General features: G+C 46.6%; 1 protein-coding gene across 5 annotated transcripts in view; it reads right to left on the minus strand.

Annotated features, from left to right (window-relative positions):
• ALS2CL (ALS2 C-terminal like) overlaps nt 1–15,540 on the minus strand; it is a 203,337-nt gene that overhangs the window by 37,850 nt on the left and 149,947 nt on the right. For all 5 annotated transcript variants that reach the window (XM_040355211.1, XM_040355208.1, XM_040355206.1 and 2 more), the window contains 3 exons: nt 11,375–11,562; nt 7,695–7,760; nt 2,866–2,964 (listed from right to left, as the gene is read on the minus strand). In XM_040355211.1, coding sequence (XP_040211145.1) covers nt 2,866–2,964; nt 7,695–7,760; nt 11,375–11,562 — 353 coding nt within the window. The remainder of the gene's footprint in view (nt 1–2,865; nt 2,965–7,694; nt 7,761–11,374; nt 11,563–15,540) is intronic.

Raw genomic sequence — 15,540 nt, forward strand, 5'->3', positions numbered from 1 at the left:
GTTTATTGATTGGTTTGCGCAAAAGTTATAGCGTTTACAAAATAGGGGGTATTTTTATTGCATTTTTATTAATATTTTTTTTTACTACTAATGGCGGCGATCAGCGATTTTTTTCCAGTACTGCGACATTATGGCGGACACTTCTGACACTTTTGACACATTTTTGGGACCATTGGCATTTTTATAGCGATCAGTGCTATAAAAATGCATTGATTACTATAAAAATGCCACTGGCAGTGAAGGGGTTAACACTAGGGGGCGGGGAAGGGGTTAAGTATGTTCCCTGGGTGTGTTCTAACTGTAGGGGGGGTGGCCTCACTAAAACGACGGTGGGCGGTCGGCAAGCAGTTAAACACTTCAATACCGCCCATAGTCATATGACGTCCACAGATGGGATCTCCCATACTGGGTGAACGTCCTGGGCTTCCAGGCCGTCTAGGATGCGCGCGGGACCCGATGCGCACGCCCGGCGGCCGCAATGTCGGCCGGGCACCCGCGATTACCCGCAATCACGGCACGAACGTGGATCTGTGTGTGTAAACACAGATGCACGGTCCTGTCAGGTGAGGAGACCGATGTGTGTTCCCAGTACAGAGGAACACCGATCGGTCTCCTCCCCTTGTGAGTCCCCCTCCCCCTTACAGTAAGAATCACTCCCAGGGAACATATTAACCTCTTTAGCGCCCCCTAGTGTTAACCCCCTTCCCTGCCAGTCACATTTATACAGTAATCAGTGCAGTTTTATAGCACTGATTACTGTATAAATGTAAATGGTCCCCAAAATGTGTCAAAAGTGTCCGATGTGTCCGCCGCAATATCACGGTCACAATAAAAATCGCAGATCACCGCCATTACTAATAAAAAAAAAAGTAAAAATGCAATAAAACTATCCCCTATTTTGTAGACGCTATAACTTTTGCGCAAACCAAGCTATATACGTGTATTGCAAATTTTTTTTTTTTTTTTTTTACCAAAAATATGAGAATACGTATCGGCCTAAACTGAGGAAAAAAATTGTTTTTTTATAGATTTTTTGGGGATATTTATTAAAGCAAAAAGTAAAAAAATATAAAAAAAAATCAAAACAGTCGCTCTATATTTGTTTATAGCGCAAAAAATAAAAACCGCAGAGATGATCAAATACCACCAAAAGAAAGCTCTATTTGTGGGGAAAAATTTACGACAAATTTTCTTTGGGAGCCACGTCGCACGGCCGTGCAATTGTCAGTTAAAACGACGCAGTGCCGAATCGCAAAAAGTGCTCTGGTAAGGAAGGGGGTAAATTCTTCCGGGGTTGAAGTGGTTAACAACAGTATTTATAAAAGGCTGAAACTGACTTGTCACAATTGTTTGACATGTCCCCCATTTATAACGCCGCTATGATTTAATAAATAACTATAGTTCTTATTTTTATGATGTTTCGATATAAATAATGTTGCAGAGAAACCAATAGAAACATATTTTTTATCTATCTATACATAAACACACACATACTATATATATATATATATTTTTTTTTATAATTCTTTTAGTTAAAATTTTTAACAACAGTTTATTTTTATTTATTTTTTATTTGTATAAAATCTTTATATTATTTCATAAATATTTTTTTATATTTGCTTATTTAACAAAAACGAAATTATATCTACACACAAATTAGTGTTTATTACATGACACGTTGGGCTTTTCATATGAAATCTTTATATTACTTTATAAATAGTCTTTTTTATATTTGTTTATTTTTTTTATTTATTGTTATTTAGTTAACAAAAACTATATATATATATATATATATATACACACACACACATACATATATATAATGTATTGTGTGTATATATATATATATATATATCCCTACTACCTGAATATATATATATATATATATATATATATATATATATATATATATATATATATATATATATATATATATATATATATATATATTTTTTTTTTAAATATAAAATTGGTTTCTCTGCAACTTTTTTTATGTTGAAGTATCATAAAAAAGTATATATTTTTATGTGTATAAAATCTTTATATTTATATTATTTTATACCAATTTTATTATTTATATAAACATTATTTGTTTTTACCTTTTATATGTATTATGTATTTATTCATATTTATTATTATTATTATTATTATTATTATTATTATTATTATTATTATTATTAAAGGGCCAGCACCAGCCAATTGCCTAATGCCGGGCTCACTAATTCAGCTAATAGTAGAGCAGGAGGGGGAAAGCACCCCTCCTCTGAGTCATTTGGATAGGTGTTAGTACAGCACCCCACAGGAAGAAGTATTATGGAGGTACAGAGGTACACTTGCCTGTGTCACATAATTAAAGTTGGGAAAAATAAAGACGTTTTAAAAAAGAAACACCCTTTTGCCTAGTACACACGGACGTTTTTTCCGTTGGATAAAAAAGGAATTCCTCTCAAGCCTGCCTTGCATACACACACACACACTCAGACAAAAGTCCGGTGAACTTTTGACTGCCAAGAACACGGTGACGTAAAAGACTACGACGAGACGTCAAAAAGATGTTCTGTGCATCCGATCATGCGTCGAATTGGTTCCGAGCATGCATGTTTTTCCCCCCATCCCCTCGGAATCCTGCTCTCTTTTTTTGTCCGGCAGTTTTCCCGTCGGAAAAACTGCGATACACACACCCGGGATTCCCGGCCAAAAGCTCTCATAGCAGGTTTCCCGTCGAAAAAAAAAACGGTGGTGTGTACGAGGCGTATCAGGGGAAGGTGGGGGTGGGGGGAGGTCTTGAATGGGAGGAGTGGAAGGCGTCTCTGCCCCCCCAGGACACAGTCCCCCCCCCCCCCCATAGACTGCATTATTACTTACTCACAGATTCCATATTCCTGCATGGCTCCGTTCCTCCAGTGACATTTGTAGCAGTGGTATCTGTCGGGGGAGGAGCCCGGGATCAGACAAATCCCAAACCTGCAACACAAAAGAGACAAATGTTGTCACCACTTACTGTACCAAGCGCAGGAGGAGGACCTACAACGTCGTACAGCGTGCTGCTCAGGAGAGTAGAGGACCCAGCCGTGACTTCTCCTCCCTCTTATGGATCTCACTGGCCCTTTGAATCCTACTGCCTTGGATAACACTGTTTAGGCCTTCTGCCAGACCAGGGGGTCTCAACCTTACTAGTGCCGTGACCCCTTGATAAAAATGTCCCGAGTTGTGGGGACCCCCAACAGTAACATTTATTTTCGTAGGCACCCAAGGCAAGACAAGTGATTTGCGCCCCTAACCCGCGGGCATTTAGCGCTTCCTGAGTGCCTTCCACTTGTACAGTATTAAAACCCGTGATTGTACATTTTTAGGATGTACCACTCTCTCTCTCTTTGTACCACTCTCTCTCTCTCTCTCTTTGTACCTCTCTCTCTCTCTCTCTCTCTCTCTCTCTTTGTACCACTCTCTCTCTCTCTCTCTCTCTCTCTTTGTACCACTCTCTCTCTCTCTCTTTGTACCACTCTCTCTCTCTCTCTCTTTGTACCACTCTCTCTCTCTCTCTCTCTCTCTTTGTACCACTCTCTCTCTCTCTCTCTCTCTCTTTGTACCACTCTCTCTCTTTGTACCACTCTCTCTCTCTTTGTACCACTCTCTCTCTCTCTCTCTTTGTACCACTCTCTCTCTCTCTCTCTCTCTCTCTCTTTGTACCACGCTCTCTCTCTCTTTGTACCTCTCTCTCTCTCTCTCTCTCTCTCTCTCTCTCTTTGTACCACTCTCTCTCTCTCTCTCTCTTTGTACCACGCTCTCTCTCTCTTTGTACCTCTCTCTCTCTCTCTCTCTCTCTCTCTCTTTGTACCACTCTCTCTCTCTCTCTCTCTCTCTCTGTACCACTCTCTCTCTCTCTTTGTACCACTCTCTCTCTTTGTACCACTCTCTCTCTCTCTCTCTCTCTCTCTCTCTCTTTGTACCACTCTCTCTCTCTCTTTGTACCACTCTCTCTCTCTCTCTCTCTCTGTACCACTCTCTCTCTCTATTTGTACCACTCTCTCTCTCTCTCTCTCTCTCTCTCTCTTTGTACCACTCTCTCTCCCTCTTTGTACCACTCTCTCTCCCTCTTTGTACCACTCTCTCTCCCTCTTTGTAACACTCTCTCTCTCTCTCTTTGTACCACTCTCTCTCTCTCTCTCTTTGTACCACTCTCTCTCTCTCTTTGTACCACTCTCTATCTCTCTCTCTCTCTCTCTCTGTACCACTCTCTCTCTCTTTGTACCACTCTCTCTCTTTGTACCACTCTCTCTCTCTCTCTCTCTCTCTCTCTCTCTCTCTCTCTCTGTACCACTCTCTCTCTCTCTCTCTCTCTTTGTACCACTCTCTCTCTCTCTCTCTCTCTCTCTCTCTCTTTGTACCACTCTCTCTCTCTTTGTACCTCTCTCTCTCTCTCTTTGTACCACTCTCTCTCTCTCTATCTTTGTACCACTCTCTCTCTCTCTGTACCACTCTCTCTCTTTGTACCACTCTCTCTCCCTCGTTGTACCACTCTCTCTCCCTCTTTGTACCACTCTCTCTCCCTCTTTGTACCACTCTCTCTCCCTCTTTGTACCACTCTCTCTCTCCCTCTTTGTACCACTCTCTCTTTCCCTCGTTGTACCACTCTCTCTCTCTCCCTCGTTGTACCACTCTCTCTCTTTATACCACTCTCTCTCTCTCTCGGTACCACTCTCTCTCTCTCTCTCTCTCTCTCTCTCTCTTTGTACCACTCTCTCTCTCTCTTTGTACCACTCTCTCTCTCTCTCTCTCTTTGTACCACTCTCTCTCTCTCTGTACCACTCTCTCTCTCTATCTTTGTACCACTCTCTCTCTCTTTGTACCACTCTCTCTCTCTATCTTTGTACCACTCTCTCTCTCTCTTTGTACCACTCTCTCTCCCTCTTTGTACCACTCTCTCTCTCTCTCTCTCTCTCTTTGTACCTCTCTCTCTCTCTCTCTCTCTCTCTCTCTCTCTTTGTACCACTCTCTCTCTCTCTTTGTACCACTCTCTCTCCCTCTTTGTACCACTCTCTCTCTTTGTACCACTTTCTCTCTCTTTGTACCACTCTCTCTCTCTCTTTGTACCACTCTCTCTCTCTCTTTGTACCACTCTTTCTTTGCTCTCCTTTCTTTCCCTTTTCCCTCTCTCTATCCAATGCAGTGTCCCGGAATGAAACCGATACAGCCACCCGATGAGCCGACAATGGAAACTGTCTGTTTCCCAGCCCAGGGAGTTCGCCCTGCCAAATGCCCTGCAATGCACTGCGACCAACTAGGGCGCAGTAAAAGCTGGTCGTTAAGGAGCGGCGGTTGGGAAGCCGGCGTCCCTAACAACTGATGAGTCGTGGCGTGGAGTCCCCCTCCCCTAGTCCATTCCAGGCCCTTTGGGGGCTTCCCCAGATTCTGATAACCCTGCATGCCACCACACCACCAGCCAGGGTAAGATAAGGACATGGTGCTTTGGGGTGAGGGGGTAAAGCCTGAGGGGTCTGGTATGGACACTACGTTTTATTTATTTTTTTAAATAGCCGGGTGCCAGCAATTGCAACCGTGAGTCAGTTGACTTGGAAATAAAATTTTTGCTGCAGCAGGTTCTATACAGGGTACAGATGTTCCACTTTACAGGCAGACTAAGGGGACCCCCTCAGGCACTATATTTAGAGGAATTGTTCATATTTATTGTTGTACTTTAAACATAATTATAATCACTGCTCCTAAAAAAAACTATAATTTTTAAAAACATTTTTTGCATTGATACATGTCCCCCAAGGCAGTACTCGGACCCCCATACCCCTATTATGGCCAATTACCGTATTTATCGACGTATAACGCGCGCCGGCGTATAACGCGCACCCCAAGTTTAGAAATGTAGTTTAAGGAAAAAAATAAAACTTACATTTTTGCCCTGGGTCCATCGGCGGCCTTGTCCGGCGTCCGTCTGCGGCCTTGTGTGGGGTCCGTCCAGCCTTGTGGGTGTCCGTCTGCGGCTTTGGAGGTGTCCGTCTGCGGCCTTGTGTGGGGTCCGTCCAGCCTTGTGGGTGTCCGTCTGCGGCTCTGGAGGTGTCCGTCTGCGGCCTTGCACGGGTGTCCATCTGCGAGTCCATCCGCACCTTGCCCGGGGTTGCAGCGGTGTTTGTTTTTGGATTTGGCGCCGAGCGGAGAGGAGCCGGATTTCCTGTGTGTTCGGCTTGTCTCAGCTTCTCTCGGGTCCTCTCGCGTGGCTGCGGGCGGAGCCTAGCCAAGTGCGCAGTACTCTCGGGTCCTCTCGCGTGGCTATGGGCGGAGCCGAGCGTGGCCAAGCCTAGCCGAGTGCGCAGTACACTCGACTCGGCTCTAGGCTGCGGCGCTCAGAGACAGCGGGTATCGGCGTATAATGCGCACCCACGATTTCCCCCTGATTTTAAGGGGGTAAAAATGCGCGTTATACGCCGATAAATACGGTACTTGCATATAAGCTTTTAAAATTGGCAATTTTTTGTGAAAGAGGGGGGGGTGTCCCTGAACGGCAGTTTGGAATTGTGGCCACCCTACTTTAGGGCAGGGACCGGCGAGAATGTGCGGTTTCATGCTCCCAACTTTGTGGGAACAGTTTGGGGGTGACCCCTTCCTGTTCCAACATTTATAGCGTGGCGTGACTTGATGGCGTTATTTGAATCTCTGCAGTAAGTGATGTTCTGTGGATTGCCACATGTGGTGTCTTCACAGTACACTGTACAGGATAATGAGATCTTCTCTTCCCTTCATGGTAATGTCACTTCTCTTATACGCTCCGGATCCTTCATTAACCCCCTGAGATCCTCAGATAGCATGGACTGCCATCCGGGTCACCGCTTGGTTCCTTTACTGGCCTGACTGGTAATAATGGCCCAGATTCAAGAAGCACTTGCGCCCGCGCAACCATAGGTTACGCAGCGCAAGTGCTTACTTGCTCCGGTGTAACGAGTGCTCCTGATTCAGGAACCTCGTTACACCGGCTGCAGCCTAAAATCTGCGCGGCATAAGGCTCTTATGCCTCGCAGATTTTAGGCTGCATTCTTGCGGGGGCCGCTAGGGGGCGCTCCCATTGTGATCAGCGTGTAGTATGCAAATTGCATACTACCACTGATTCACAAGCTTGCGCGGGCCCCGCGCAAGCCAGGTACGGAGTTTCCGTACGGCTACTTTTAGCGCAAGGCTGCTCCTTCTAATAGTAAGGGCAGCCAATGCTAAAGTATAGCCGGCCTTCCCGCGCCGTGAAATTTGAATTTCACGGCGTTTGCGTAAGTGAAACGTGAATGGCGCTGGACGCCATTCACGTTCACTTAGAAGCAAATGACGTCCTTGCAAAGTCATTTGCCGCAATGCACGTGGGGAAAGTTTCCAGACGGAGCATGCGCTGTACGCTCGGCGCGGGAGCGCGCCTAATTTAAATGATTCCCGCCCCCGGCGGGATCACTTAACTTGCGCACGCTTACGCCGGGCAAATTTGCCGGCGCGCCCTCGCAATTCACGGAGTTACTGCTCCGTGAATCGAGGGCAGCGCAAAATATTTGCGGGGGCGCAGGGCAAAATCGTTGCCCTGCTCCCCCGCAAATATCGCGCAATTCTACTTGAATCTGGGCCAATGGAAATGTGGCAGATGGTACAGGTATGGGCTTTCAATCGCTTTTAATATGTTTTTTTCTAGCTCTCATATTTGGTCTTACCCGTCCTCCTGACCGAATTTGAAGTCCCCGGCATGATTGCGTCCACTCGGCCATTTTAACGTGCCCCTGGGAAAAGGAAAGAAAGCAGCGAATCAGCACAATTCATCATTCACTAATCCAAATTCATCATCCGAGACCCTATTACTGTATAGAACCAACCGTCTTATCCTGGAGGAACCCAACTAATTCATTGGTGATCAGTGGGAAGAATGTTCCTTACATTGGTGATCAGTGGGAAGAATGTTCCTTACATTGGTGATCAGTGGGAAGAATGTCCCTTACATTGGTGATCAGTGAGAAGAATGTTCCTTACATTGGTGATCAGTGGGAAGAATGTCTCTTACATTGGTGATCAGTGAGAAGAATGTCCCTTACATTGGTGATCAGTGGGAAGAATGTCCCTTACATTGGTGATCAGTGGGAAGAATGTCCCTTACATTGGTGATCAGTGGGAAGAATGTCCCTTACATTGGTGATCAGTGAGAAGAATGTTCCTTACATTGGTGAACAGTGAGAAGAATGTTCCTTACATTGGTGATCAGTGAGAAGAATGTCCCTTACATTGGTGATCAGTGAGAAGAATGTCCCTTACATTGGTGATCAGTGGGAAGAATGTCCCTTACATTGGTGATCAGTGAGAAGAATGTTCCTTACATTGGTGATCAGTGAGAAGAATGTCCCTTACATTGGTGATCAGTGGGAAGAATGTCCCTTACATTGGTGATCAGTGAGAAGAATGTTCCTTACATTGGTGATCAGTGGGAAGAATGTCCCTTACATTGGTGATCAGTGGGAAGAATGTTCCTTACATTGGTGATCAGTGGGAAGAATGTCTCTTACATTGGTGATCAGTGAGAAGAATGTCCCTTACATTGGTGATCAGTGGGAAGAATGTCCCTTACATTGGTGATCAGTGGGAAGAATGTCCCTTACATTGGTGATCAGTGGGAAGAATGTCCCTTACATTGGTGATCAGTGAGAAGAATGTCCCTTACATTGGTGATCAGTGGGAAGAATGTTCCTTACATTGGTGATCAGTGAGAAGAATGTTCCTTACATTGGTGATCAGTGGGAAGAATGTTCCTTACATTGGTGATCAGTGAGAAGAATGTTCCTTACATTGGTGATCAGTGAGAAGAATGTCCCTTACATTGGTGATCAGTGGGAAGAATGTCCCTTACATTGGTGATCAGTGGGAAGAATGTCCCTTACATTGGTGATCAGTGAGAAGAATGTCCCTTACATTGGTGATCAGTGGGAAGAATGTTCCTTACATTGGTGATCAGTGGGAAGAATGTCCCTTACATTGGTGATCAGTGAGAAGAATGTCCCTTACATTGGTGATCAGTGGGAAGAATGTCCCTTACATTGGTGATCAGTGGGAAGAATGTCCCTTACATTGGTGATCAGTTGGAAGAATGTCCCTTACATTGGTGATCAGTGAGAAGAATGTCCCTTACATTGGTGATCAGTGGGAAGAATGTCCCTTACATTGGTGATCAGTGAGAAGAATGTTCCTTACATTGGTGATCAGTGGGAAGAATGTCCCTTACATTGGTGATCAGTGAGAAGAATGTCCCTTACATTGGTGATCAGTGAGAAGAATGTTCCTTACATTGGTGATCAGTGGGAAGAATCCCCCTTACATTGGTGATCAGTGAGAAGAATGTTCCTTACATTGGTGATCAGTGGGAAGAATGTCCCTTACATTGGTGATCAGTGGGAAGAATGTCCCTTACATTGGTGATCAGTGGGAAGAATGTCCCTTACATTGGTGATCAGTGAGAAGAATGTTCCTTACATTGGTGATCAGTGGGAAGAATGTCCCTTACATTGGTGATCAGTGGGAAGAATGTCCCTTACATTGGTGATCAGTGGGAAGAATGTCCCTTACATTGGTGATCAGTGAGAAGAATGTCCCTTACATTGGTGATCAGTGGGAAGAATGTCCCTTACATTGGTGATCAGTGAGAAGAATGTCCCTTACATTGGTGATCAGTGGGAAGAATGTTCCTTACATTGGTGATCAGTGGGAAGAATGTCTCTTACATTGGTGATCAGTGAGAAGAATGTCCCTTACATTGGTGATCAGTGGGAAGAATGTCCCTTACATTGGTGAACAGTGAGAAGAATGTCCCTTACATTGGTGATCAGTGAGTGCCTCCGAGCACCATTCCTTGGTTCCACTCCCTACCCACCTCCCAGCACCATTTCTTGGTTCCACCCCCTACCCACCTCCGAGCACCATTCTTGATTCCACCCCCTACCCACCTCCGAGCATCATTGCTTGGTTTCACCCCCTACCTACCTCCGAGCACCATTCCTTTTCTCCTTCCCCTACCCACCTCCGAGCACCATTCCTTGGTTCCACCCCCAAGCACCATTCCTTGGTTCCACCCCCTACCCACCTCCGAGCACCATTCCTTGGTTCCACCCCCTACCCACCTCCGAGCATCATTCCTTGTGCCACCCCCTACCCACCTCCGAGCATCATTCCTTTTCTCCACCCCCTACCCACCTCCCAGCACCATTTCTTGGTTCCACCCCCTACCCACCTCCGAGCACCATTCCTTGGTTCCACTCCCTACCCACCTCCGAGCACCATTCCTTTTCTCCACCTCCTACCCACCTTCGAGCATCATTCCTTTTCTCCAACCCCTACCCACCTCCATTCTTGATTCCACCCCCTACCCACCTCCGAGCATCATTCCCTGGTTTCACCCCCTACCCACCTCCGAGCACCATTCATTTTCTCCTTTCCCTATCCACCTCCAAGCACCATTCCTTGGTTCCACCCCCTACCCACCTCCAATCACCATTCCTTGGTTCCACCCCCTACCCACCTCCGAGCACCATTCCTTGGTTCCACCCCCTACCCACCTCCGAGCACCATTCCTTGGTTCCACCCCCTACCCACCTCCGAGCACCATTCCTTGTGCCACCCCCTACCCACCTCCAATCACCATTCCTTGGTTCCACCCCCTACCCACCTCCAATCACCATTCCTTGGTTCCACCCCCTACCCACCTCCGAGCACCATTTCTTGGTTCCACCCCCTACCCACCTCCGAGCACCATTCCTTGGTTCCACCCCCTACCCACCTCCGAGCACCATTTATTTTCTCCACCCCCTATCCACCTCCGAGCACCGTTCCTTTTCTCCTTTCCCTCCGAGCACCATTACATACATTCAGAGCTGAAGGTGCCAGAACTGCGTTCCCTCGCGTTCCCGCTGAAAAAAAAGCCCTGATGCAAATACAACCTGCTAGCAATGCCCACTCCTCCAGACTGACGCCCAAACATCAAGGCACTTTAATATTTCCATAACTCCTCCCACTGCTTGCACCAGGACTAAGGGCTCTTGAGAGGAGCACTGAGGCAGGGGGGGGGGCTGTTATGTTTTCAGGAAGCTATGCGCCGCCCCCCTGCTGGCCCCTCCCACCATCCATGATCTGTCTGCATTGCATATAGAAATAGAGAAGCACAGAGACCCTGTGATGACATCGCTGGGTTTGAAATAAGATATGTAATAAAAATGGAAAGGCTTTATGTAAAAAATCTATTTGTTAATGGGGGGGGGGGGGGGGGGGGTGACCAGGCAAGGCAAAATATAAGAAGATTAAACTTCAGCATTAAGGCCTCTCAACCCCTTTCCAGCCTCCCCCCCCCCCCTTCACTCACTTTCCATGTGGTTTCCCCCAGGACATGTCGCCCTCGTAAATGGCGTTCTTGAACCTGCCCTCGTTCCTGTAGGTGTGGGTCACCAAGCGGCATGTTGGGGGATCGTTGACCTTTCCCCAGAGTGGAAAATCCCGTTTCCCCTCCAGGCTTTGGCGTATCAGCTGATTCATCTTCCAAATCCATAACATCTGAGAAAAAAAAAAAAATCAGATAATAATTTATCATGTTTTATCGTTTTCACCAGCGCAAGCCTACAGCACCACGCTGCAACTGTGTGCATTACATGCCCTCTAGGGGGCAGCATAGAGGCTGGGCTCATACATTGTAGTACTCATGTAATAGAGCGACCCTCTGGTGCTGGACTGAGTTTGGAGCAGCATTGGAATTTGCACACCTCCCAACTTTTTGAGATGAGAACAAGGGACACCTATTAGCAAAACTAATTAGGCATAGGACACGCCCCCTTAACTACTTAACCACTTAAGCCCCGGACCAAAATGCAGGTAAAGGACCAGGCCCCTTTTTGCGATTCGGCACTGCCTCGCTTTAACTGACAATTGCGCGGTCGTGCGCCGTGGCTCCCAAACAAAATTGGCGTCCTTTTTTTCCCACAAATAGAACTTTCTTTTGGTGGTATTTGATCACCTCTGCGGTTTTTATTTTTTGCGCTATAAACAAAAAGTAAAAAATGCAATATTTTTTACTTTTTGCTATAATAAAAATATATAAAAAAAACTTTTTTTTCCTCAGTTTAGGCAGATACGTATTCTTCTACCTATTTTTGGTAAAAAAAAATCGCAATAAGCGTTTATCGGCTGGTTTGCGCGAAATGTATAGCGTTTACAAAATAGGGGATAGTTCTATTGCATTTTTATAATTTTTTTTTACTATTAATGGCGGCGATCAGCGATTTTTTTCGTGACTGCGACAATATGGCAGACACCTCGGACAATTTTGACACATTTTTGGGACCATTGTCATTTTCACAGCAAAAAATGCATTCAAAATGCACTGGCCTGGATTCAGAAAGAATTGCGCTCTATTTGCGGAGGCGCAGGGCAACGATTTTCTCCCTGCGCCCCCGCAAATATTTTGCGCTGCCCTCGATTCATGGAGCAGTAGCTCCGTAAAATTGCGAGGGCGTGCCGGGAAAATTGCCCGGCGTAAGCGCGCGCAATGTAAATGATCCCGCGCCGAGCGTAGAGCGCATGCTCCGTCTGGAAACTTTCCCGACGTGCATTGCGGCAAATGACGTCGCAAGGACGTCATTTGCTTCAAAATGAACGTGAATGGCGTCCAGCGACGACGTAAAATTCGAACGTCGCGACGCGGGAACGCCGGGTATAGTTTAGCATTGGCTGCCCCTGCTATTAGAAGGGGCAGCCTTACGCTAAACATGCCGTACGGAAACAACGTAACTTGCGTACGCAGGGGGCGCGCAACATTGTGAATCGGCGTAAGTATGCAATTTGCATACTATACGCTGACCACAATGGGAACGCCCCCTAGCGATCATCGCAAGAATGCAGCCTAAAATCTGCGTGGCATAAGAGCCTTATGCCACACAGATTTTAGGCTGCAGTCGGCGTAACGAGTTCTCTGAATCAGGATAACTCGTTACGCCGGCGCAAGTCAGCAATTGCGCAGGCGCAATTGCTTACTGAATCTGGGCCACTGTTTACTGTGAAAATGACAGTTGCAGTTTGGGAGTTAACCACAAGGGGGCGCTGAAGGGGTTATGTGTGACCTCATATGTGTTTCTAACTGTAGGGGGGTGTGGCTGTAGGTGTGACGTCATCGATTGTGTTTCCCTATAAAAGGGAACACACGATCAGTGTCACTGCCACAGTGAAGAACGGGGAAGCCGTGTTTACACTCACCTCTCCCCGTTCTTCAGTTCCGGGGACCGATCGTGAGACTCCAGCTGTGATTGGGTCCGCCGGTCCCGCGGTCACGGAGCTTCGGACCGGGTCACGCGCGCGCGACCCACGGCTGGGCACTTAAAGAGGACGTACAGGTACGTGCTTGTGCCCAGCCGTGCCATTCTGCCGACGTAAATGTGCAGGAGGCGGTCCTTAAGTGGTTAAAGACCGAGCCTCTTTCTGAGATTTGGTGTTTACAAGTTAAAAACTGATTTTGTTTTTTGCTAGAAAATTACTTAGAACCCCCAAACATTATATATATTTTTCACCCTAGAGAATAAAATGGCGGTCACTGCAATACGTTTTGTCACACCGTATTTGCGCAGCGGTCTTACAAGCGCACTTTTTTAAATAAAAAAATAAATAAGACAACAGTAAAGTTAGCCCAATTCTTTTTTATATTGTGAAAGATAATGTTACGCCGAGTAAATTGATACCCAACATGTCACGCTTCAAAATTGCGCCCGCTCGTGGAATGGCGACAAACTTTTGCCCCTAAAATTCTCCATAGGCGACGTTTAAAAAATTCTACAGGTTGCATGTTTTGAGTTACAGAGGAGGTCTAGCGCTAGAATTATTGCTCTCGCTCTAACGATCGCGGCGATACCTCACATGTGTGGTTTGAACACCATTTTCATATGCGGGCGCTGCTCACGTGTGCGTTCGCTTCTGCGCGGATGAGGGGGGCGTTTACATTTTTTTTTTCTCATTTATTTTACCTTTTACTTTACATTTTTACACTGTTATTTTTTTTTTTTAAATGGATCACTTTTATTCCTATTACGTGGAATGTAAACATCTCCTGTAATAGAAAAAAGCATGACAGGTCCTCTTAAATATGAGATCTGAGGTCAAAAAGACGTCACATCTCATATTTACACTAAAATGCCTTTTCCTGAATGAACACAGGGAGCGATCAGTACCAATCACTTCTGCGTCCAGTTATCACCGATGCGTAGTAAACTGTGTTTACTATGCTTCAATTTGTGAAGGAGCAAGAAGCCTCAGAGCGCTTAATAAATATTAATCTGCGCTGCTGAGGCTGCAAGGAAAAGGACTGATTATTATTATTATTTCAGGTACTTGTATAGCACCGTCAATTTACACAGCGCTTTACATATATATATATATTATACATTCAGATCAGTCCCTACCAGTGGCGGTGCGTCCATAAGGGGCGCACAGGCACCGCCCCCTCTCTCCATCCACCCCTCTATCACCAATCGATAGATTCATGCATGAATCTATCCATGGCTGCCGTTGCCACCCCCAATTGAGGCAGCCGGCCCCTTTTCTGGCGCCTGAATTACAGCGGCGGGGGGGGGGGGGGGTTTTGGTGCACCTGGTTAGAGCCATAGGCTCTACTACGCATTAGGAAAGGTAAACAGCGGGCGCCATGCTTGGTGCTCGTAGTTCACCCAGCTGTGTTAGAAAAGCGAATGAATATTCGATTTCCTAACACTGAACCGCCTCTCCACCAATCGGGTGCTTGGGTCTGTTACTCCTCATCTGATTGGTTGAAATGGACAGGAGGAGCAGGCGGGAGAATACATCAAGGACATGGAGGAGCATGGAGAACACCGCTCGCCGCCCACCGCCATTCCCCCACTGCCCCACTCAGACAGGGTGAGTGCCGGGCAGGCGGCAGGCAGGTGGGGGGGCACAGTGGCAGCATTTGATGGGCACAGTGGGAACATTTGATGGGACACAGTGGCTGCGTTTGGGAACAGTGGAAGCATTTGATGGGGCACAGTGGCAGCATTTGATGGGCTCTGTGGCGACATTTGATGGGCACAGTGGCTGCGTTTGGGCACAGTGGCGGCATTTGATGGGCACAGTGGAAACATTTGATGGGGCACAGTAGCAGCATTTGATGGGCACAGTGGCAGAATTTGATGGGGCACAGTAGCAGCATTTGATGGGCACAGTGGGAACATTTAATGGGTTACAGTAGCAGATTTGATGGGCACAGTGGCAACATTTGATGGGGCACATTAGCAGCATTTGATGGGGCACAGTGGGAACATTTGATGGGGCACAGTGGGAACATTTGATGGGGCACAGTGGGAACATTTGATGGGGCACAGTGGGAACATTTGATGGGGCACAGTAGCAGCATTTCATGGGCACAGTGGTAACATTTGATGGGGCACAGTGGCAGCATTTGATGGGCACAGTGGCAGCATTTGATGGGGCACAGTGGGAACATTTGGTGGGGCACAGTAGCAGCATTTGATGGGGCAC

Source organism: Rana temporaria, chromosome 5 (genome assembly GCF_905171775.1).
Source record: "Rana temporaria chromosome 5, aRanTem1.1, whole genome shotgun sequence".
Taxonomy (NCBI): domain Eukaryota; kingdom Metazoa; phylum Chordata; class Amphibia; order Anura; family Ranidae; genus Rana; species Rana temporaria.